General features: G+C 40.6%; 1 protein-coding gene across 7 annotated transcripts in view; it reads left to right on the forward strand.

Moving 5' to 3' along the window:
* Window positions 1-1289: 1289 nt before the first annotated feature.
* NEXN (nexilin F-actin binding protein) overlaps window positions 1290-25074 on the forward strand; it is a 58601-nt gene continuing 34816 nt past the window's right edge. For 3 of the 7 annotated variants that reach the window (XM_057544089.1, XM_057544085.1, XM_057544096.1), the window contains exon 1: window positions 1290-1717. In XM_057544089.1, coding sequence (XP_057400072.1) covers window positions 1539-1717 — 179 coding nt within the window. In that variant the 5' untranslated portion in view covers window positions 1290-1538. Of the gene's footprint in view, window positions 1722-25074 lie in introns of all 7 variants that reach the window. The other 4 variants (XM_057544108.1, XM_057544106.1, XM_057544112.1 and 1 more) reach the window with 3 other exon arrangements.

A 25074-nucleotide genomic window follows, 5' to 3' on the forward strand; every position in this document is an offset into this window, starting at 1 on the left:
GCATGCTGTGGGTAGCTAGCAGAGTTTATAGGAAGAATGAAGAGCTTTATTGTATCTGGTGAATCTGAGTGGATCAGTTAAGACAGTTTCTACTCCTTTAAGTCATAAATATAAATGTGTTAATTATAAGTTGGTAAGTGTAAGGAAGAAAAGGGTGGAGTGAGAATTTATAATGGGGGTACTGATAAAGATTGGGGTAAAAGGAAGGCTTCTCTGAGAGAGCAACATACAAGCAGACAGCAAAAGCATATGTTGAAGTTAGGTAGGTGAAGAGTCCAGGGAAAGAGAATTTCATGCAGAGGCCCTGCAGCCAGAATGACCACGGAAAATTCCATGAACTGAAGAAGGTTAGGGTGATGGGATTGACGGGTGCAAGGGAACAAGCTAGATCATCCAGGCCACGCTAATCTGTATTAGAGTAAGTTTAAATAGCTGTTTTAATTACCAATCTAGAACTTTTCTCTAATTGAAGAATGAATGGTTTATACCTCTTAAAAGAATTTCCATCCCGAGTAAATAGTGAGTGTATGGGGATGGGATGGAGAAGGAAAGTTTTAGTTAAGACCAGAAGGCCTTTTCAAAATCCCTGAAAATATAACCTGAGCACCACTGTGCCCAGGGCTGGAAATTGGAGGTGGTTGTCCCCGGCTTATCTGTGTGGATGCTAGTTTGATTTTGTTAATTCATTCACTCATTCATTAAATTTATATTCATTTTATGCATGCAGTGAAGAACTGAAGATCTCCCCACCAGGAAAATGGCGCCGCTGGATGAGTATTTCAGGTTTTAATGTGGGTTGTCTGATGGGTTTAATTGGCAGTCTGGTGGTCCAGATTGAAAAGTTCTGTGGTGCTAATATTCGCAAGATGCCTTAATGTAGGTTTAGAAAGACCAGAGATGATTTGCCTTCAATTAAGGAAAATTGGAAGATTATATAAATATTATTTATTTTTATGCCTCCTCCTCCCCGCCCCCTCCCCCCTCTTTCTTCCACTTTTCTCTATCAGCCATTCTCTTTGGAGTTGAAGACCAGAACCAAGAAAAGGAGAGCAACAGACAAATGAAGTGGTCCCCGGTCTGCTGCCCTGTGCTCTCAACAGTAAAAGGAAGGTAGGCCGAGGGTCGACTTTCTGGATGAAGATAAGGCAGTGCTGTGCTTCGGCTTCGTAGACACCAGGACCGGTCGGGCAGCTGAGAAGCGGGCCCACCCAGCGCAGAGCGGCTGCGGGTCGCGGCGAGGCGGCCGCCGCCTGTTTCTGAATCCCATTCCGGTAGCACCCGTTTCCCACAAGGGAGGCAGCCTGCCTTCCCCGGACCCCGCCGGGAGGTGGAGGCGGGCCCGCGGGGAGGGGGTCAGCGCAGGGACCCAGAGCCGGGCGACCCGCAGGTCCCGGCGGAAAGTTGGCAGCCACCGCCCCCCTCGCCCGCCTTCCTCCGGGACTCTCCACCCCTCTCCGGGCCACACGGCGGAGGCGGGGGGTTGGGGGAACTGGCCTCGTGTTTTGGAACAGCTGCAGCCGGCGTTGGGCCCGCCTGGAATGCGGGAACAGGCTGCACACCAGGACTTTTATGGAAACTTGCTGCTGGAGCCGGCGGCGGCCAGAGGGCTCGTAGCGGCTGGAGCGGCGGCGGCCGGAGCGCCAGGACTCCTGACCACACCCCGGCGCCCAGAGCCTGCCAGCGCGCACCCCGGACCTTCGCGTGTCGCCGGCTCGAGGCGGGTGAGAGGAGTCGGGGGGACGTGGGGAGGGGGCGGCCGAGACGGAGCCGTCGGCTCCCCCGGGGCGGCGGGGACGCGCGCCCCGGGTCCTGGCCCGGCTCCATCCAGCTGTGGCGACGCGCTGGTCCCCCGGCGCGAGCGAAACGGCCCTCGGAGCCGCTTCCGCGGGCTCGGCGGAGGGCGGACCGGGGTCGGCCTGGCTGTGCCTCCGCGGTCACCGGCCTCGGGCTCCTGGCCACGGTTTCCTTGCCCGGCTCCGCAGCTTCAGCTCGGCTTGCGCCCTGTCTGTGCAGTTTCGGGAGCTTTCTCGGTCCTGCAGGGAGTGAGCCCTACGGCGGTGGAGCGGGTGCCGGTCCCCTTGCTCTGTCCCAGGGGTCCCGGCAGGTAAAGTGCCGTGTCGTCCCCCACCACGTGCCCCCGGCGCGGTCTCCGTCTCCGCCGGCAGTGCCTGTTGTTTTTAAGAGAAGTCATTCGCGATCGGTCCCTGTGGAGGCTGGGGACTGAAATGTGATTTAACAGCCCAGCATCTGCCCCCTCCCTCCAGACTAGTTTTTCGTGATTCTGACCGATGTCGGATGTTGGGAGTTGTGCAACTAGAGCTGGAAGTTGGAGTGAATGATGTAGTCACCTCTCGAGACCTCCCTTCTCTGTATGCTTTTTGAAAACGCCGAGCCATTCCAACTGTTTGTAAACTCTGCAAAGCTCTACAAATGCTAAAAATTTATTATTAATGGCGTTTATAAAGAAAATAACCTAGTTGAGAGGTTAGTTGATTATCGCAATGGCTTCAAGATCTTCATTCATATTTATTTAATTTAAGGTCCATAATGCGAACGTAGAGAGTTGGAAAGGGGGGTGGGGTGAAGAGAGAGTGGGAGAGAGAGACAGAGAGGGAGGATAGAACGAGAACAAGATAAAAATAGCATAAAGATATGCCCTAACAAAATGTCTGTCCTTGGGCTGGAGGCAGGTAAAGAAAAGAAGTTAAGCCATAATAAGAAAGAAATTAGTTCCGTGAGCAAAGCAACGGGCGCATCATTCACCAGCTTAATTTTGTTAATGAGTTCATGTATGGGCCCATTGGCCTTCGAGTCACAACATAACTATGTGTTGGGTAGCATGATTATATAAACTCAGGTATTTATACCATCTTAGTCACCCATCATTGAGTGAACCACATTATTCTCCGCCAGTCCTTTTACAGGTTAAATGGTTGCCATAAGAAAACTCAGAATACACATGTGTCTCTGAAATTCTTTTGAGTTTTGAAGCCCGGTAGGGTGGAAGAGTGCATTATCAACCAAATTGAGGGACAGGGTTTTTTTTGAGGAGGTATATTTAGTATAAATGAACTTTGATTACTTAATGTAGTTAAGTCAGATTCTTTCTCACAGCTATTAGCCCCCTGTTTTTGAAGATATTTTATACTCTGGATGGGAATACTTGAAAGAAAAATGTGGGCAATTCTGTATTTTGTCTGCTACGACTCCCTTAAAGAGCCCTAAGCAAAAACCACAACAAAATTCTTTTAAATCCAGTTTACTTTGATACAGTATTGATGTAATTTCTATTTTCATGAAAGAGTCACACTTTTAAATCCATTTTAAGCTGAAATGTAGTGAATAGCAATTTTTCCTACTCATTGAAAATGGAATCCGTGCTATTTTTGAAAATTTGATATGTAAGACTGATCATTGTCAAAATGTATGTCATCTTGAGATGACTATATTTAGCATCAGCGAAGGAATGCATTATCTAGGTTTTTGAACAGTATTTTTCCCCTGAAATTACATTTGAGGAATTTGGGTTAGGGTTTCATTTGTGAACAGAATGAAAACTGGATATGTATATTTGGAAGAGATTAATTGGAAATTTAGATTGCTTAGAACCCAGGTGGCCTGAAATGAGATACTACTTTATTTAGGAAAAAAAAAGAAAACCTACTGTTACCTTTGAAACACCCTAAAGGCAAATAAAAGTATTGTTTAAATAAAAATACATGCCTAAAAGAAAGAAAACAATGTAGTAAATGTAGAAAAGTATGTAACAGATGGGCAGATGTCTGAAAGATTTTATAGAAGAGAGGACTTAGTACATTGTATGGTATGTAGGCCACACACACAAAACATCTTAGTAGTCAACTTTATAATTAAGAAGGAGAATGACCTACAGCATTCTTAACAATTTCACATATCTCTGTTCTTATTTAATCTGTCTGTGGTCTACATCACCTGTATAGTTTCTTTCATGTTCTCTTTCTTCTGGTTTTTAAAAAATTATTTATTTATTTATTTATGGCTGTGTTGGGTCTTCGTTTCTGTGTGAGGGCTTTCTCTAGTTGCGGCAAGTGGGGGCCACTCTTCATCGCGGTGCGCGGGCCTCTCACTATCGTGGCCTCTCTTTTTGCGGAGCACAGGCTCCAGATGCGCAGGCTCAGTAGCTGTGGCTCACGGGCCCAGTTGCTCCTTGGCATGTGGGATCTTCCCAGACCAGGGCTCGAACCCGTGTCCCCTGCATTAGCAGGCAGATTCTCAGCCACTGCGCCACCAGGGAAGCCCTTTCTTCTGGTTTTATAATTGCAAGATTACATATCTATATACACTTAGAGTTGTTGTATTTTCTTTTTCTATTTAAATGCTCAGCACATAGTTTGGCTTGACTTAATGGTAGTATACTTTCTACACTCCAGGATGGGTGGATTTTTACCCAGAAATCCAACTTATTTATTTAACTTTCAGTCAAATTTGTTTTTTATTATAAAGTTAATACAACCATATTATATTTATGGTTAAAAATTGTGGGGAACTGAAAAGGGGGCTCTCATCATCTGACACATAAACGGTTAGTATTTTGATATAGTTCCCTCTTTTCCCCATGCATAGGATGTTTTTTCTTGCATTGCCATATCTCAATGAAAGTGCATACGTGAAAGCATCTGATACATCATCTGCCATCTAGTAAGTGTTCAAGAGTTGGTTCTTTTTCTCCCTTCCCCTCTTTTTTTTTTTTTTTTCTTTCCTTTCTTCATCTCTTCCTTTTTTTCTCAGATTAGAAGACAGATAGTTTGGGGTCCCTAGGCCAGGTTTTGAGGTTGGTGAAATTTGACTTCCACCTTCCTTTCTGTGCCTCTTTCCTGCCCTTTTCTCCCCTTTGACTCTGCCTCCCTCTTTCTGGCCAAAATAGGCCTCCCCTTTGTCTCTGCATTTTCTCAATGATGCTTGTTCATTGAGGTCAAGGGCCACAAATTGCGAGCCAAAAAGCCACTTTCAGCCATAGACATGCTTAAAAATTGTACATTTTATATTAAAATATGGATTTTCAGCCTCTCTTGAAAAATTGGAAGATCTTGGCAAAACTGGGTCCACATTTCTGCATAGCAAGAATACCCTGGAACTAAGTAGGGGCTCCCTCCTCAGATAGGGTACACACTCTTCTTCTGACATAGTCTCCACCATCCCTTACTGTTTGACAATTAGTCATCACTCATTTATATTACCTGTCAATTATACTACATAACATGAACTTACATTACCTGACCATAGACACTTGAATATGCAGGCCCCTGATCTAAGTATCAATATTAGGGCAAGTCTGAAGCCATGATATGATGGAAAATCGGCTGGACTTGGCATTAGGAACCTGGACATTAAATGTTGAAGATATATTTTGGTTAGCAATCCTTCTCTTTTTTTTTTTTAATTTTTATTATTTATTTATTATGTTTATTTTTGGCTGTGTTGGGTCTTCGCCTCTGTGTGAGGGCTTTCTCTAGTTGTGGCAAGTGGGGGCCACTCTTCATCGCGGTGCGCGGGCCTTTCACTATCGCGGCCTCTCTTGTCGCGGAGCACAGGCTCCAGATGCGCAGGCTCAGTAATCGTGGCTCACGGGCCCAGTTGCTCCGCGGCATGTGGGATCTTCCCAGACCAGGGCTCGAACCCGTGTCCCCCGCACTGGCAGGCAGATTCTCAACCACTGCGCCACCAGGGAAGCCCAGCAATCCTTCTCTTAAATAATCTGATCATGGGAATCGGAAGGAGAGGTTAACTTTCACTGACACTAATTGCTAGTGTCCATTGAGCTGAAAGGAACCATGTATTGAGAACTAAAAATATTTTAACTGGTGGGACTTTAGAAAGCATAGGGGAGATATTTCTGGGAAAGAAATCTTTCCTAGGACCTCTTAAATAATCTTACTCCTTCCCCATCTTAAGTGTTCAGGAGAGTTTTTGTGCCCCTTAGACATTGGTCATAAAGTGGAGTTAACTATTATTCTTCCACCTCACTGCCCCAGTCACTTGTTTGGAGCCAGCGGCCTGGGTCTTCCCATTCCCAGCTGTGTCCTTCATTGAAAGGCCATCTTCCACTTGAAGAGGGGGTGAGGAGGCCCAGTCTCCTCCAGAAATTGCTTGGGAAGCCAACATCCTGAAGGCCCAATTTCTGGTTTTTTATGATATCTCGTTTAATGTAAACTCACTCCATTTTATTTTACTTTCTATAATTTTATTTGTTTGTTCATTTGTTCATTCATTCATTCATTCATTCATGCATCCTCATCATCAGCCCTCCTTTTAGAGATATCATTCATAAGTTTCATTTGGGCTGATTTTGGATCAGACAGTTTTCCTCCTCTTTGTTATCTGTTCACTAGCTCAAATATGAATCGAGTTTGTACCGTGTCCTAGTTGTTACGTGAGACGCAAAAGATAAAGAACCAACTAGAGCACAGTTCTTACCTTTCAGGGACTCATAGTATGGTGAATGCTCTTTTGAAAATGTTACACACAGTCATATGAGTGCAAAGTATTATATATTAATACAGAAGCATGTCAAGACAGGTTGAAAATAAGATTCTTGGTTATAAGTGAGGAATTATATATTGGTAGGAGAAAAAAGCTCACTCTTTTAAATAGGTAAAATAGGATCTAGTTTCATACTTTTGAGCTGTGATGAGGTTCATGATGTTTTGTAATATAATTTTTAGAGTATAAGGTTACAACCTTCATTAAATGTAATAAGGTTACATAATATTTAAGTTTATATTTCTTGTACAAGTGCAAAATGATAAAAATTTAGGGGCTTCCCTGCTGGTGCAGTGGTTAAGAATCCGCCTGCCAATGCAGGGGACACGGGTTCGAGCCCTGGTTCGGGAAGATCCCACATGCCGCGGAGCAACTAAGCCTATGCGCCACAACTACTGAGCCTGCGCTCTAGAGCCCATGAGCCACAACTACTGAGCCCAGGCACCGCATCTGCTGAAGCCCACCCACGCGCTCTAGAGCCTGTGCTCCGCAACAAGAGAAGCCACCACAATGAGAAGCCCGCGCACTGCAACCAAGAGTAGCCCCCACTCGCCGCAACTAGAGAAAGTGCATACGCGCAGCAATGAAGACCCAACACAGCCAAAAATAATAAATAAATAAAAATAAATTTAAAAAAAATTTAGGCTCACATTTTATGAAGCTCAAAATAATTTTGTTTGTTCCAAAGACTGTAAAGAAGTAGGTTTTAACATTTACTTCTAGTGTATAGGTAAGCGTTCTGTCTAAAACCTTCTTAATAGTTGAGACAAAGAATTTACTTGAGTTTAATGAAATGCAGATTTAAAGCTGTCACTTTCTTGACAATTCTGTTCTCCTTGAGAAAAGAGATAATACATTAACACAATGAAATAGTTATTGTAAATGATAGCTAGCTATGATTTAAAATTCTTTTCTTGATTCCTGCATTATTTGCTATCTTGAAATATTTTAATTGCGTATCAAAAAAAGTCAAGTAAAGTAATTAAATTTAGAAAATTTAGAGGTCAAACATAGGTCCAATGAAATTCTAGAACAGGAACATTAGCATGCATATTTTAAGACCATCTTTTATACTTAATATTATATTCCTCTATGAGACTTACATATTGTTTCACAGCTTGAGCTTTTATACCTTAATATTCAACCTGGAAAATATAACAGCTCAAAAGTATACACTATTTTTGAAACATATTTTATCAGACCATTAAGTCATTTTCAAAGACTTTCTGAAGGTTATCTCATTTATTGCTATGCCAGCTGATACCAATATTAGTATATTGTGTATGTATACATATATGCAATTCATATATATATATTTCATGTACTTTTAGGTAAAAATGGAGAATGATGGAGTGAAAGAGTAGTTGACTAGAAGTCAAGAAACTTGGAGTCTAGTTCCTTCTTCTGCTGCTGAACAGTTTGCAACCTTGAATTGGTCACTGAATCTTTTTGAGCCTCCCATTTTTTCATAGGGTAAATGAATGGGTTGGACTAAGTGATCTTTAAGGTCTTTAGCGAATGAGCTCTAAAAGTCCATAGTTCTTAGTACATGTATAACGAGACCCCAAATGTAATTCTGACGGGTAGTAAAACCTGTTCAAAACTGAACTCGATTTTTTACCCCTTAAACATGCTTTTAATGGTAACCCTGTCCACCCATTCACTCAAACTAAGACACTTGAACTAATTCTTTTTTTTTTTTTAAGATTTATTTATTATTTATTTATTTTTTTGCTGCATCGGGTCCCAGCTGTGGCACCCGGATCTTCCTTGCGGTGTACGGGCTTCTCTCTAGTTGTGGTGTGTGGGTTTTCTCTCTCTGGTTGCAGTGTGGGCTCCAGAGCGCGTGGGCTCTGTAGTTTGCGGCACGCAGGCTCTAGTTGAGGCACGCGAGCTCAGGAGTTGTGGCGCGCAGGCTTAGTTGCTCCGCAGCATGTGGGATCTCGGTTCCCTGACCAGGGATCGAACCCGTGTCCCCTGCACTGTAAGGGGGACACCTTAACACTGGACCACGAGGGAAGTCCCTGAACTAATTCTTTTTTTTTTTTTTTTAAGATTTATTTATTGATTGATTGATTGATTGCTATGTTGGGTCTTCGTTTCTGTGCTAGGGCTTTCTCTCGTTGCGGCAAGCGGGGGCCACTCTTCATCGCGGTGCGCGGGCCTCTCACTGTCGCGGCCTCTCTTGTTGCGGAGCACAGGCTCCAGATGCGCAGGCTCAGTAATTGTGGCTCACGGGCTTAGTTGCTCCGCGGCATGTGGGATCTTCCCAGACCAGGGCTCGAACCCGTGTCCCCTGCATTGGCAGACAGACTCTCAACCACTGCGCCACCAGGGAAGCCCGCTGCACTAATTCTTGACCGTATTCCTCTCCTCACCTCTACCCTCCAAATCTAATTGGTTAAAATTCTTGCAGTAATGCCCCCAGTACAACCCCCTTCCCTGGAGGAAGGGACTTTGTCTTTTTGTTCACTTTCATCTCTCCACAGCCTGGGATAGTCCCTGGCATGTAGTAGGAGCTTAATAAACACTTGTTAAATAAAGGAATGAATGGGTCACCATGTCTTGTCAATTATACTTCTAAAATGTCTTTTCCAACGTTTCATTCCTAATGCTGCTATCTTAATTCAGGCCCTTATCTTCGCTTGCCAAGATCATTCTACTTGTCCTCCCTGTAGTCTTTCCCCATTTTATTCCAGTTTTCTACACTGCTATCAGTCTCTTTTTTTCTTTCTAGAATACATATCTTATTAAGTCACATTTCTACTTTAAAAAAATCCTTTGCTGGGTCCCCATTGACTATAGGATCAAGTCTAAACTGTTTTCTTAATATGGCATTTAGGAATCTTCCTATTCTGTGCCCAGTCTGTCTCTCCAGTTTTACCATAGAGCCTCTGGACAACGTACAGCTCCCCAAATTTGTACTGGGCTATCAGGCCTTGGTGTTTTTGTTCGTGTTGCTTCTTTTGCCTGGATGCCCTTACTCATTTTTCTACGTTGTGAAATCCTACTTATCCTTTAAGGTCTAAATCAAATGTCACCATCTCGCTCTGTATCATCTGCCTTCACCCCAGCCCCCTCCTTAACCCCACCATAGTCTTTCCATGACTTTTCCATATTTCTATAGCCCAGTATATCCTGCTATTATAGCACTTATTACTTTGTTTTATAATTAGTTGTGGTCCCATCTGTTTTTCCTAACAAAGCTAATTGATTTCAAAGGCTGTCGCCTACATTTTGTATACCATCACCAGGCATAATGGCTGGTACACAGTAGATTCTCCTCACAAAAATACTATGTTTGTAAATACAGACCTAATCTGTCAAGTTTGAAAAAAAATGCATTTTTGATAAATCATGTATACTGCTATAGTAATATTGCAGTATTCCCTCTGAAACCTATGATGGATACTTGTCTTCATTTAAGAAGACATTGAATGCTTAATATGCTGGAATGGCATTATTAAATCCCTTCATCATACCTTTATTATGACCAAACTTTTGTTGATGAACCACATGTTCAGCCTTATCCTTTGGTCAGTGTTTTGTCTTATTCTTGATAACAATTCGACTGGCTTGCTTGAGATCTTAGACACTTAGAAAAGTACAGTGAGGCCTAATTGTTGTGTTGCTGCTGCCCCTTTAAGGTGGCTAAAGACATTACATCTGCCTGCCCAAACAGAAGAAAAGTTACTTAATACTAGATTAAGAAAAGTGTGTGAGATTCCAGATATAAATCCTTTGGCATTTATGTTACTGAGTATAGGAATTAAGTTGTTAAACTAAGCCTCATTTAGTGTTCTAAAATACAGTAAGGGAGTGCTCAGTCTACTACTTTATTTTTAGAATTAGAACTGACATGATTTGATAGAATGTTCTTTCCTATAATTCAGCAAATCTCAGAATGTGGTTTTAGAATCCTTGGGAGTCCCCAAGACCCTTCAAGGACCCATGAGGTCCTTCCTTTTCTAACAACATTCTGTATGAGGCCATGTTTTCTTTATATACTTCAGTCAAAACAACGTATCACGATAGTTTGAATGCAGAAGCAGATATGAGAATATACCTGTCTTTTATTAAGCCAGATATTAAAGAGATATGCAAAAATGTAAAACAATGTCACTTTTCTAATTTTATTTTGGAAAGTAGTTTTTTCATAAAATGTGTTTATGTTGATATATAATGGGCTTGTTATTTCAAATGACTTAAGTATATATTTGGAAATTCTGTTTTAATGTTCAATACATTATATATCTATAGATATAATCTATATAAACAAAAGCTTTCTGGGCTCCTCAATAATAGGCTCAGACATTAGGCCTTTTTATACTTTCTTGGTAATTATGTTTCATCCCATGTGGTCTATGAACTCCATGAAAAGACATATTTTATTCTATATTCATCTTTGTATATGTAGTGCCTTATACTGTCTAGCACATTGTAGAAAGATGTTTAATAAATGTTTCTTGAATTAATTAATAAATACATATTTATTCATTTTAGCAAATTTCTTCATTTCCCATTTATTCTTAGTTCTATCATACTCATCACCTCTGAATTTAAGAAATAACATGCAAACCACCTAGTATATGGTACATAATAGGGATTCAGTTGTTATTTTCCACCCTTCTCCTTAATTAGTATAGAGACACCAGGTCTTTCCTCTAATGTACTGTAACTTTAAAAAAATTCTTACTTTTTTTTAACATTTTTATTGGAGTATAATTGCTTTACAATGGTGTGTTAGTTTCTGCTGTATAACAAAGTGAATCAGCTGTACATATACATATATCCCCACATCCCCTCCCTCTTGCGTCTCCCTCCCACCCTCCCTATCCCACCCCTCTAGGTGGTCACAGAGCACTGAGCTGATCTCCCTGTGCTATGCAGCTGCTTCCCACTAGCTATCTATTTTACATTTGGTAGTGTATATATGTCCATGCCACTCTCTCACTTCATCCCAGCTTCCCCTTCCCCTTCCCCGTGTCCTCAAGTCCATTCTCTACGTCTGCGTCTTTATTCCTGTCCTGCCCCTAGAAAAAAATTCTTACATTTTATTGATATATGTAACTTCATTTCATTAATGACTTCACCAAGTGAGAACTTGCCAATTTTCTTTGAGTGGTTACTTTAAAGTCTTCCCGAGAGAGGATAAAAGGCGAGAGTCACGGGATTTGATCCTGGGCATAATTCTGAGGGCTAGGAGGAGGTCCTGCACAGTGCCTAGAATGTGGTGGGTGCCATTGCAGCAGGGCTTAAAGCGTCTGTAAAGTGCTGTGCGCTGTGCTGAAACAGGCATTGAGCAGGCTGTAAGAAACAGACTTTGCGTTGTTGAAGACAATGGAAAAAGCTGATAATTGTTGAAGCTTTGTGGTGGGTGTATGGGGGTCTATGATATGAGTTGCTCTAATTTTATATACACGTGAAATAATAAAAAAATAAAGAAGATAGATTAGACTGATACATCTAAGATGTTTAATATAAAATATTTAAATTTATGCCAGATACATCTAGCAACTAGAAAATCTAGATATATCTAGAAAATCTAAGCACATTTTGAGATGTCAGAGACTGAAGGAAAAAAAATCCATGCTTAGGTTGAAGTGCAGAAAATCACCATTTCTATTTATTGTTAGTTTGGGAAAATACTTCATTGGGAAAGAAGTGGCTTAAAAATTGTCTTGGAGATGGAAACAGGCATTGAATGTATTTGTCGAGGTGGGAGGTTGAAGGAATGGGAGGAGACAAGGTAAATCAGAGAGGCTAAGGGAACCTGCAAAAGGACCTAACAAGCCCAGGTAAGAATTTCGGTTCTGGTGCATGATGTACTGTGCAGTTTATATCCTCAGAGCTGAGTGATAGACCAGAGTTAAGGAGCACAGAGCAGTAGAGAAGGCAGTAGCCGAGTTGATGAAGGCAGAAAGAATGGCAAGCTGTTACCTTATTAGAAATCAAAAGAACCATGGCTAGAAGTTACTCTGGAACTTTTAAAACCTCATTTTAGGGACTTCCCTGGCAGTCCAGTGGTTAAGACTCCGAACTTCCACTGCAGGGGTACGGCTTCGATCCCTGGTGTTGGGGAGCTAAGATCCCCCATGCCACGTGGTGAGGCAAAAAAAATTAAAAAAAAGAAAGAAAAAGAAAACCTCATTAATGTGTACTTAAAATCATTATTCTGATTTGCAAACGAAGCAACTGACAAAGGATTAATCTCCAAAATATACATGCAGCTCAATATCAAAAAAACAAACAACCCAATCCAAAAATGGGCGGAAGACCTAACAGACATTTCTCCAAAGAAGACATACAGGTTGCCAACAAACACATGAAAAGATGCTCAACATCACTAATCATTAGAGAAATGCAAATCAAAACTACAATGAGGTATCACCTCACACCAGTCAGAATGGCCATCATCAAAAAATCTAGAAACAATAAATGCTGGAGAGGGGGGTGGAGAAAAGGGAATCCTCCTGCACTGCTGGTGGGAATATAAATTGATACAGTCACTATGGAGAACGGTATGGAGATTGCTTAAAAAACTAAAAAAAGAATTACCATATGACCCAGTAATTCTACTACTGGGCATATACCCTGAGAAAACCATAATTCAAAAAGATACAAGGGGCTTCCCTGGTGGCGCAGTGGTTGAGAGTCCGCCTGCCAATGCAGGGGACACGGGTTTGATCCCTGGTCCGGGAGGATCCCACATGCCGCGGAGCAACTGGGCTCGTGTGCCACAACTGCTGAGCCTGTGCTCTGGAGCCCGTGAGCCACAGCTGCTGAGCCCACGTGCCGCAACTACTGAAGCCCACGCGCCTAGAGCCCGTGCTCCACAATGAGAGAAGCCACTGCAATGAGAAGCCCGCGCACCGCAACGAAGAGTAGCCCCCGCTCGCCGCAACTAGAGAAAGCCCACGCGCAGCAACGAAGACCCAAAACAGCCAAAAATAAATAAAATAAATAAATAAAATTAAAAAAAAAAAAAGAAAAAAAGATACAAGTACCACAGTGTTCATTGCAATGCTATTTACAATGGCCAGGACATGGAAGCAACCAAAATGTCCATCAACAGATGAATGGATAAAGAAGATGTGGCACATATATACAATGGAATATTAGCCATAAAAAGGAAGGAAATTGAGTTATTTGTAGTGAGTTGGATGGACCTATAGTGAAGTAAGTCAGAAAAACAAATACCGTATGCTAACACATATACATGGTATCTAGAAAAATGGTACTGAAGGACCTAGTGGCAGGGCAGGAATAAAGACACAGACATAGCGAACGGACTTGAGGACACAGTGGGGGAAGGGGAGGCTGGGACGAAGTGAGAGAGTAGCATGGACATATATACACTACCAAATGTAAAATAGATAGCTAGTGGGAAGCAGCCACATAGCACAGGGACATCAGCTGGTGCTTTGTGATGACCTAGAGGGGTGGGATAGGGAGGGTGGGAGGAAGTCCAAAAGGGAGGGGATATATGTATACGTATAGCTGATTCACATTTTGTACAGCAGAAGCTAACACAACATTGTAAAGTAATTATGCTCTAATAAAGAAGTATAAAAAAACCATTATTCTGATAATATGTACCAGTTAAGAACTTTGAAGAGACTGCATTAAAAAAGCTTTCCTATAGCAACTGAGATAACTTTATGTACTCACCACATTGGATTCTGGTACCTATTGAAAAGTTTTAATAATTCAAAAACGTTTATCAGCATTCTGAAGGAGAGAAAACTATTAAAGTGAATACTTTGAATTTTATAGCTTCTCATTTTGTAAGTTTATTAATCAAAATAATGATCCATATGAATAATAAATATATATGAGTATTTCTAGTTAGGATTATTATGTGAAATTGAAGGAGGGCCTGGGACCTCTGTGCTAAATAAAGCAGCAAATTCCACATGAGTTTATAGACTAGCAGGTGAAGTGTTGACTAATAATATATGTAAAAAGCATGAAAGTGGGAGGAGTTGATAAAATGATCAAAGATTGAATGGGTATTTGGAATTTGAGAATCTGTTTCCAAAACATTAATTTGAAAATCTTTTGTTAAGTGTTCGATAGCTTATTTTAAAATATAGTATTGACAGTTTATTAAGGGAATAAAAGTTGAGTCAGAGGAATGGAATCTTTTAGACTTCTCGGTTTTGATGATTACTACATGGATATTGAAAACCTTTCCATGATGGCTTTTGGGATTTATTTTAAATTATAATTTATTATTTAACAAGCATGGAGGTAGGCACTAGAAAGGAACCAATCCTCTGTATTGTGGGAAAGGAGCATAAAGTCTACCAGATGTACAGATGAAAGTCTGGGTGGAATTAAGAGTATTGCAGAATGTAGACTGAGAATGGAAGTCATTGACCTTAGGCATCTAATGGGAAGTTTGGGGTATGGTGTGTACTGGTTTTCAATTCTGTTTCAAGTACGGTTGATGTTAGAACCATACCTGTGTCTACAGATAGCAAAGCAGACTGGACCATTAAAAATCCTGTTCCAAGGCTTTTGTTCAGAGTTTTGGCCAAGAGACTGTTAATAACATGAGAATAGGGAGAGCATCTGTCTATTCAGTGCTGCATTTCTCAATGCCTAGCAGAATGCCTGGCACATAATAGATGCTTAATAAATATTTTTGTAATGAACGGTGTGCTCTATTTATATTGTAGTCTGGCATAATGATAATCATAGTGAGAGTCATACATTATATCCCAACAATCCTTAACTGTTTATAAAGTGCTTCCTCTTGAAGTTGGCAGGATTTACTTATTCAGTAAACAATTATTATATATGTCTTCTATGTACCAGGCTCATGCTAAATACTATGGATACAGTGGTGTATAAAATACAGTCTCTACTCTCAGAAAGCTCACTTTCTGGTAGAGGAGGTGGTCAAGAAAGTCCTTTATTACCATACATTGTGGTAAATGTCACAGTTAGGGTAAGCATGGGGGTGCTACAGAAACACACACAGGAAAAGCACCTAACCCAGTCTCGTGGAGCCAAGGAAGGCTTCCTGGAGAAAAGTGACAGTTTATCTAAGAAGTAAAGGATGAGTAGGAGTTAGCTAAGAGAATAAGAGAATGAGTAGAACATCAAGCTGGGGGAGCTAGCTGCGTGAAGGCTCAGGTGTGCCAGTATTTCAGTATGGGTGATAGAGTGGGAGGGAGGTATGGAGAAAGATGAGACCAAAGAGGTAATTTAAATGACCAAAGCGTATTAACTCACTGAAGAAAAAGTGTAGAGTCAGAAGAAAAGGGCAAAGACTGAAACGTGGGGGCAGACAACACTGAAGAAGTGTAGAGAGGCAAAGAAGCCCTCAGAGGAGCAGAGAAGGAATGGTCAGAGACATGAACAGGGAGAGAAATGGTGTCATGAGCCAAGTGAAGGCTCATGAGAAGGATTTCAAGAATGAAGGAGTGGGACTTCCCTGGTGGTCCAGCGGTAAAGAATCTGCCTTCCAATGCAGGGGACGTGGGTTCGATCCCTGACCCCTGGTCGGGGAACTAAGATCCCACATGCCACGGGGCAGCTAAGCCCGCATGCCACAACTACTGAGCTTGCGCACCTCAGTGAGAGAGCCCACGTGCCACAAACTACAGAGCCCATGCGCTCTGGAGCCCACGCACCACAACTAGAGAGAGAAAAACCTGTGCACCACAGCAAAGAGCCTGCATCACAACGAAAGATCCCGCACGCTGCAACGAAGACCCCGCGTACCGCAACTAAGACCTGATGCAGCCAAAAGAAGATAAATAAATATTTAAAAAATAGAATGGGGCTTCCCTGGTGGTGCAGTGGTTAAGAATCCGCCTGCCAATGCAGGGGACACGGGTTCGAGCCCTGGTCTGGGAAGATCCCACATGCCACGGAGCAACTAAGCCTGTGCGCCACAACTACTGAGCCTGCGGTGTAGAGCCCACGAGCCACAACTGCTGAGCCTGCGAGCCACAATTACTGAAGCCTGCTCACCTAGAACCCGTGCTCCGCAACAAGAAAAGCCACTGCAGTGAGAAGCCCGTGCACCACAATGAAGAGTAGCCCTCCGCTCGCCACAACTAGGGAAAGCCTGCACGCAGCAATGAAGACCCAACACAGATAAAAATAAATAAATAAATTTGGTTAAAAAAAAAGAAAAGAATGGAGTGACTGAGAGTGTCAGATGTAGCAATGAGGTTCAGAAGGTGGGAAATGTCCATTTTATTTGACAATATGAGAAAAGTATTATTATGCCTAATTTACATGTAAAACTGAAGTTCACAGAAGTTAACTGGCTTGCCTAGGACCACACATCTAATAAATGACCTCATCCAATTTTTCTGGCTCTAACTCCAGTACTTCTTCCATAATCATTGTCTTTTGTTTTCGTTTTTGTTTTGGCCACGCTGCACGGCTTACGGGATCTTAGTTCCCCGACCAGGGATCGAACCCGGGCTCAGGTCAGTGAAAGTGCCGAGTTCTAACCACTGGACAGCCAGGGAATTCCCACCATCATTGTCTTATTGTATTAGAAACGTCAACAATTAACTGAGAAATTATCATTAGGATATATTTATAATTCTAAATTCTACAAAGGTCCTTAAGCAGCAAAAGTTCTAGGAGAATATTTTGGAAGATTTCAAATCATATTTGTATGAATCTTTTATCAAATTTAAAAATACACAGGTTTGTACATTTTTGTATGAGAGAAGTTTTATGAAAAGTTATGACAAGATCAAACCTGTATATGTCATTTGTTCTGAAATTTTAATTTCATAATACACATTCCACCACATGTAATTATGATCATTTATTGATACATATTGAACAGCTTAGTCCACGGCATGGTTCCTAGTTGGCTGATAGAAGAGAAGGAGGTAGTTTGGGCAGAGTTGAAGTTGACGGTGCCCTTCTGGCAGGAAGGGCATGAGTATTTAGGACATTGTGGAGTTAGGATGGAGAGAGGGTACTAGGAGGCAGAAAGGAGAGGATTTAAGGAAACTGAAACATTTTCAGCTGCAGTTTAGAGAGCATTATGGCTCCATTCCTTGACTGAAGTTCACTGTCTATGACTCCCTTTCACAGGAATTTCCTTCATGGGTTTATGGTTTAGTGTTGAGATTCACTAAAATGTGTGACATTTCACGTAGTTTTTAAACGTTTCACAGAGTCTTTGTCATGACTTCGTTGAAGTCAATTAATACTTTAAAAAGCCTTCATAAAACCAAAATTCTCACAGTCACTAAACAAATAAAAGTGAATTTGGTTACCCTAGGAGTACACTGTTAAGTAATGTTCTGTTAGATTAGAGATTCAGAAGCCTTTTGTACTCTCGGCAATTTAGCAGAATGATGAGATATATCGTGTTCCTTAATAAGAGAATAACATACATGTGAATATTGTTACTGGATTCTTCACTGTCATTAGTTACAGCGATAGGAGTGCTGCTTGCATGTTGCTGACTTAGGCACTTTAAAAATCAGAGACCAAACAGTCCCTGACTTTATCATACATGAATGAGTTTACTAAATGAATTCTAAACCACAACCAGCTGAGATAGCAGCATTTCATTCAGTACCTGGGAATCCTTTAATAACCTCACTGTGTGTTTTGCTTAACTCCAAGTAATTCTAAGAGAATAACTGCTAGCATGTATCACTTTAAAAGGAAATAAACTACTTAAATAAAAACTCTGTGCTGCTCACATAGGGCAAAATACCTGCTTCTCACTTACCCAGCACCATGTTCTGCTGCCAGTTGCCAGCTAAATATTACAAATTCACTAAATGTAGAGAATACTGTTAGTAATGTCTTTTTAGCTTCCAACATATTTCTACTGCTCAGAATTGTGGTTCTCAAATAATTGGATTAAAGGCTATGTTGATTACATAAGTAGGTAAAAGCTTATAAGCTGGTTGGTATTCCCATACAAAACAACTGTGCTGCTTTCTTGGCATCAGCATAATCCAGTGGGTAAGAATGCAGACTCAGTAGTCACACTGCCTGTTTCTATCCTATGTCCACCACTCATTAGTTGTGTGGTCTTTGACAAGTTACTTGACTTTTCGAAGACTCAGTTTTTTGTATCAATTTCCATAAGACTTCAAATCCTATTACATAAACTCCAAGACATTGTTCTCATATTAATATTTTGAGAAATTTTAAATTACTGAGCTTGGAAAGTTTTTTGAGAGAGGGTTTTATGATAGTATTTACTTTAAAGGGTTATTGTGGGAAATAAATGAAATAATGCTTGTTAACCAGTTGGCACATTACCTAGCACATAGTAAAGGCTCAATAAATATTAGCTAGGATTATTATCATCATAAATTATTCATATTGTGATCAAAGGATTTATTAGTGATATAGTGGGTTTAGATGAGGCAATACATCAATGACTGTGGCACAGAGTTCTTTCCTGTGAAGTTAATAAACCAAATATAGTCAAATTTATACCTTTAACCTGGTTTAGCACAGAAGGACAACTGAGTTAGCAATGGAAACATGCTGTTGTTCTACCAGGCAGAGTCATGCCTTTTAAAAATTATCTATAAATCCTACAAATATTTATCTGTTGATTTTGAATTTTCTTTTTCAACATAAAACTATGCAAGAGATATGGGTCCTATGGGTTTTCAATCTACACCTTAAAAGACAGTCCTGTGATGCAAAAAGCCAATAAACTTATTTTGCTACAATTTTTTTATCCTCAAAATGCAGAATAGAGCAAACTGTCGGCAAAGGATAACTTGCTTATATTTTAACCAAAAACGTTAAAGTTAGTACTATTCAAATTTTCACAGACTTTCAAAAAGAGAGCTCCGAATACTGAAATGACATTTAAAAAAATTTTTTCAAAAATATTTATTTACTTGGCTGTGCCAGGTCTTAGTTGCGGCATGGGATATTCGTTGCCACGTGCAGGATCTTCCTTGCGGTATGTGGGATCTGTTTTAGTTGTGGGTTGCGGGATCTTTAGTTGCGGCATGCAAACTCTTAGTTGCGGCATGTGGGATCTAGTTCCCTGACCAGGGATCAAACCCAGGCCCCCTGCATTGGGAGTGCAGAGTCTTAGCCTCTGGACCACCAGGGAAGTCCCTGAAATGACATTTAAAAAACTATTTTAAGTGGTTTTGCTCATACTAAATTTTAAAAAATCAATCTCATTTTATTCTGAATCTATAAATAAGTCAAGATATAATTTGAAGATTTTTTAAAAATTAGATGACGAGGGCTAGCTAGCTGATCCATGTATTCTCCAGGATTACTCTTGACAGGCTAATTCTTCACTATCACCAAGCCACACAATTTTCTTTTATTTCACCAGGAAAAAGAGACTTCCTGAAATTCCCTCTGGCCAATTAATTCAGCTAAAATCATCAGTCCCTATAATCCCATGTGAGATGCTCAAATTTTCATCATACCCTGTGGTATTACTCTTTTTTTTTTTTTAATTTGTTAAATTTTTTTAAATCTTTGTTTATTTATTTATTTATTTATTTATTTATTTTTGCTGTGTTGGGTCTTCGTTTCTGTGCGAGGGCTTTCTCCAGTTGCGGCAAGCGGGGGCCACTCTTCAGTTGTGGCAAGCAGGGGCCACTCTTCATCGCGGTGCGTGGGCCTCTCACTATCGCGGCCTCTCTTGCTGTGGAGCACAGGCTCCAGACGCGCAGGCTCAGTAATTGTGGCTCACGGGCCTAGTTGCTCCGCGGCATGTGGGATCTTCCCAGACCAGGGCTCGAACCCATGTCCCCTGCATTGGCAGGCAGACTCTCAACCGCTGCGCCACCAGGGAAGCCCTACTCTTTTAAATTGCACAAATAATATGTTAATGTGCTCACTGGCAGGGAAATGTTGGTTTTTACTGAAAAGGGTAAATTGTGGTGAGGGAGACTGAGTAATGAAATTAATCAAATTTATTGATACCCACTAATGTTAGGTGTTATTCTTGAGATATCTAATCCTAACTAGGAAGCAGCAGAGTTGGAATTTAGATTTAGGTCTGATTATCAAATTGTAGTAATCAAAGTGTGAGGTGATGAAGGCTTGTATTAGTATGGGGGCAGTGAAAATAGTCAAGTAATATATAAGAGCAAATTTGAAAGTAACATTCACAAATCATGACAATCTATTAAAATTTAGGAGATACAGAAGAAGAATAAACCATAAATAACTCTAAAGCTTGAGAAGCTATGAGAATGAAGACTAGGTTTTGTTAGTTATACAAGAAGAAATATCTAATAGGTAACTCTAGATATGATACAGTGGCTCAGGTAAGAGAACGGAACTAGAGCTGCTTGTTATTTTTATCTCAGGCACATAGATTACTCAAACCTTGGTTAATGATACTTTCATTCATGCATGACCTCCTTTTATTAGGTAATTATTGTTAATAATGTAATAAGCACCCACAGACCCACTAAACAACCAAAGTTAGGATCTTGTTAATAATTACATGGAATCATGTCCAACCCACTCCTATCATATTGTCTCCTCCTACAAAGAAAACTTTAGCCCTAGATGGCTTCACTGGGAAGTTCTTGCAAACATTTAAGGAAAAAATAATACCAAGTCTGCATGAACTCTTACAGAAAACTAAAGAAGAGGAAATACTTCCCAATTCATTCTATGAGAGCAGTATTACTCTGTTAACAAAAGCAGACATTACAAGAAAATAAAACTGCAGACTAATATGCCTTATAAACATGGATGCACAACTTCTTAACAAAATTTTATCAAATTGAGGGCTTCCCTGGTGGCGCAGTGGTTGAGAATCTGCCTGCTAATGCAGGGGACATGGGTTCGAGCCCTGGTCTGGGAAGATCCCACATGCCAAGGAGCAACTGGGCCTGTGAGCCACAACTACTGAGCCTGCGCATCTGGAGCTTGTGCTCCGCAACAAGAGAGGCCGCGATAGTGAGAGGCCCACGCACCGCGATGAAGAGTGGCCCCCGCTTGCCGCAACTAGAGAAAGCCCTTGCACAGAAACGAAGACCCAACACAGCCAAAAATAAATAAATAAATAAATAAATAAATAATAAAAATAAAGGAATTCCTTTAAAAAAAAAAGTCTTTAAAAAAAAAATTTTATCAAATTGAATTATCAGTATGTTGAAAGAATAATGCATCATGACTAAATGAAATTTATCCTAGGAATATAAAGTCTATTTAAGGGACTTCCCTAGTGGTGCAGTGGTTAAGACTCTGTGCTCCCAATGCAAGGGACCCAGGTTCGATCCCCGGTTGGGGAACTAGATCCCACATGCCTGCTGCAACTAAGAGTTCACGTGCCACAGTTAAGGAGCTGGCGAGCTGCAACCGAGGAGTCTGCAAGCTGCAACTAAGGAGCCCACCAGCCGCAAATAAGGAAACTGAGAGCCTCAACTAAGGAGCACACCTGCTGCAACTAAGACTGGGTGCAACCAAATAAATAAATTAATAAATAAAATAATAATAAATAAACCTACATTAAAAAAATGAAGTCTATTTAACATTTGAAAATTAATGTAATTCGCCATAATGAAAATTAAAATCATATGATTACTTCATAGACATAGAAAAGGCATTAAATTAAATACAACATGCATTCCTGAAGGTACTCCACTACAATAGGAATAGAAAGGAACTTAATCTGACATAGGGCATCTAAGAAAAATCTATAGTTAAAAATCACACTTAATGGTAAAAGACCGATCATTTTCGCCCTAAGATCAGGAGCAAGGCAAAAATGTCTGTCCTCACTACTTCTTTTTTTTAAAAAAAATATTGGACTATAGTTGATTTACAATTTTGTGTTAGTTTCAGGTGTACAGCAAAGAGATTCAGTTGTACATATACATACCTCTATTCTTCTTCAAATTCTTTTCCCATTTAGGTTATTACAGAATATTGAGCAGAGTTCCCTGTGCTATACAGTAGGTCCTTGTTGGTTCCTTTCACTGCTTCTATTTCACATTGTACTGGAGAGTCTAGCTAGTACAATCAGGCCAGAAAAAGAAATAAAAGACATCCAGATTGGAAAGTAAAAGTTAGAACTGTGTTCACAGATGATATAATCGTCTATGTGGAAAATCTGATGGAATCTACAATAAAGTAAATAAATTACTTCAGCAGGGTAACAGGATATAGGATCAGAATACAAAAATAAGTTCTGGACTTCCCTGGTGGCGCAGTTGTTAAGAATCCGCCTGCCAATGCAGGGGACACAGGTTCGATCCCTGGTCTGGGAAGATCCCACATACCGCGGAGCAACTAAGCCTGTGCACCACAACTACTGAAGCCCGCGCACCTAGAGCCCATGCTCCGCAACAAGAGAAGCCACTGCAATGAGAAGCCTGTGCACCACAACAAAGAGTAGCCCCCGCTCGCCGCGAATAGAGAAATTCTTCCGTGCGCAGCAATGAAGACCCAACACAGCCAAACAAAAGAAGTTGTATTTCTATATACTAGCAACAAACAATTATCAATTGAAATCTAAAAAACAGCATTTACAATAGCATCAATAAACATGAAATTACTTAGAGATAAATCTCACAGAAGATGTGGAAGACCTGCACAGTGAAGACTATAAAACATGTCTGAGAAAAAATTGTAGAAGATGTAACTGAATCAAGAGATATACTGTGTTCATAGATCAAAAGACTCAACATTATTAAGATGTGAATTCTCCTCAAATCCATCTACAGTTTTCAACACAATCCCAATGAATATCACAGCAGGCGTTTTTACAGAAATTGACAATCTGATTGTAAAATTTGTATGTGAATACAAAGGACTTAGAATAGCCAAAACAAGTTTCAAAAAGAAGGGTCAGAGTTACACTACCCTTTTCTTTTTCTTTTAATTTTTTTTTTTTTTTTTTTTTTTTTGGCCGTGCCACACGTCTTGCAGTATCTTAGTTCCCTGACCAGGGATCGAATCCAAGCCCCAGCAGTGGAAGCATGGAGTCCTAACCACTGGACCACCAGGGAATTCCCTACACCACCTTCTTCAGGTCTCATTATATAGTACACTAATCAGGGACTTCCCTGGTGTCTTTTGCATTTAGGCACTTCTTAACCACTAAGCCACCAGCGAAGCCCGGATAAGTTTTTTCAATAAATGGCCCTGGAAAAATTGTTTTCCCATATATTAAAAAAAGAGAGAGAGAGAACTTGCACCATATACAAAAATTAACTGAAAATGGATCAAAGGCCTAAATGCAAAATTTTCTGTTAAGAAAATGAAAAGACAGGGAATTCCTTGGCGGTCCAGTGGTTAGGACTCTGTGCTTTCACTGCCGTGGCCTGGCTTCAATCCCTGCTCAGGGAACTAAGATCCCGCAGCTGTGCCACACGACCAAAAAAAAAAAAAAAGAAAAATTAAAAGACAAGCCAAAGACTGGGAGAAAAATCTTTCCTATTCATACATCTGATACACGTCTTGTACCTAGAATGTACAAAGTACTCTCAAAACTTAATAATGGGAAAATAAACAACCAAGTAATAAAATGGGCAAAAGATTTGAACAGATACCTTCACCAAAGAATATTTACAGATAGAAAAGAAACATATGAAAAGATGTTCAATATCATTAGGTATTAGGGAAATGTTAAGACCATAATATGATGTCACTACACACATTTAGAATGTCTAAAATTAAGAAGACAATACCAAGTGTTGATGAAGATGTAGAGAAAGTATAGCTCTTGTACACTATTGGTGGGAAGATAAAATGGTACAACCACTTGGAAAACAGCTTGGCAGTTTCTTAAAAAGTTAAACATACATTTACCATAAGGCCTAGCCATTATACTTCATTTATTTACCCAGGAGAAATAAAAAAGCATATGTCCACACAAAGACTTGTACGTGAATATTCATACCAGCTTTATTTTTTTTTTTTAAGAAGGAGACTATTTTTTTATTATTTTTTTAAAATTTATTTATTTATTTATTTATTTTTGGCTGCACTGGGTCTTCGTTGCTGTGCGTGGGCTTTCTTTAGTTGCCGTGAGCGGGAGCTATTCTTCACTGCGGTGTGCGGGCTTCTCATTGCGGTGGCTTCTCTTGTTGCGGCTCACAGGCTCTAGAGTGCAGGCTCAGTAGTTGCGGCACACGGGCTTAGTTGCTCCATGGCTTGTGGGATCTTCCCAGACCAGGGCTTGAACCCATGTTCCCTGAATTGGCAGGCGGATTCTCAACCACTGCACCACCAGGGAAGCCCAATACCAGCTACATTTGTAATAATAAGTGGAAACAACCTAAATGTCCATCCACAGATGAATGATTAACAGTGGTTAACTCTGGTATATTCATACAACGGAATAAAATTCAGTAATAAAAAGAAATGAACTATTGATATATGCAACAACATGGATGAATCTCAAAATAATTATGCATGGTGAAAGAAGCCAAACAATAGAGTATATACTTGTATGATTCCATTTATAGAAAATTTAAACTAATCTACAGTGACAGAAAGCATATCTGCCTAGGGATGGAGGTGGGAAAGGCTAGAAGAAAAGGGAGGTTAAAGGGGGTCTGAGAAAACTTTTGGGTGTAATGTGTATATTCATATCTT

The sequence above is a fragment of the Balaenoptera acutorostrata genome, chromosome 1, assembly GCF_949987535.1.
Source record: "Balaenoptera acutorostrata chromosome 1, mBalAcu1.1, whole genome shotgun sequence".
Classification (NCBI taxonomy): domain Eukaryota; kingdom Metazoa; phylum Chordata; class Mammalia; order Artiodactyla; family Balaenopteridae; genus Balaenoptera; species Balaenoptera acutorostrata.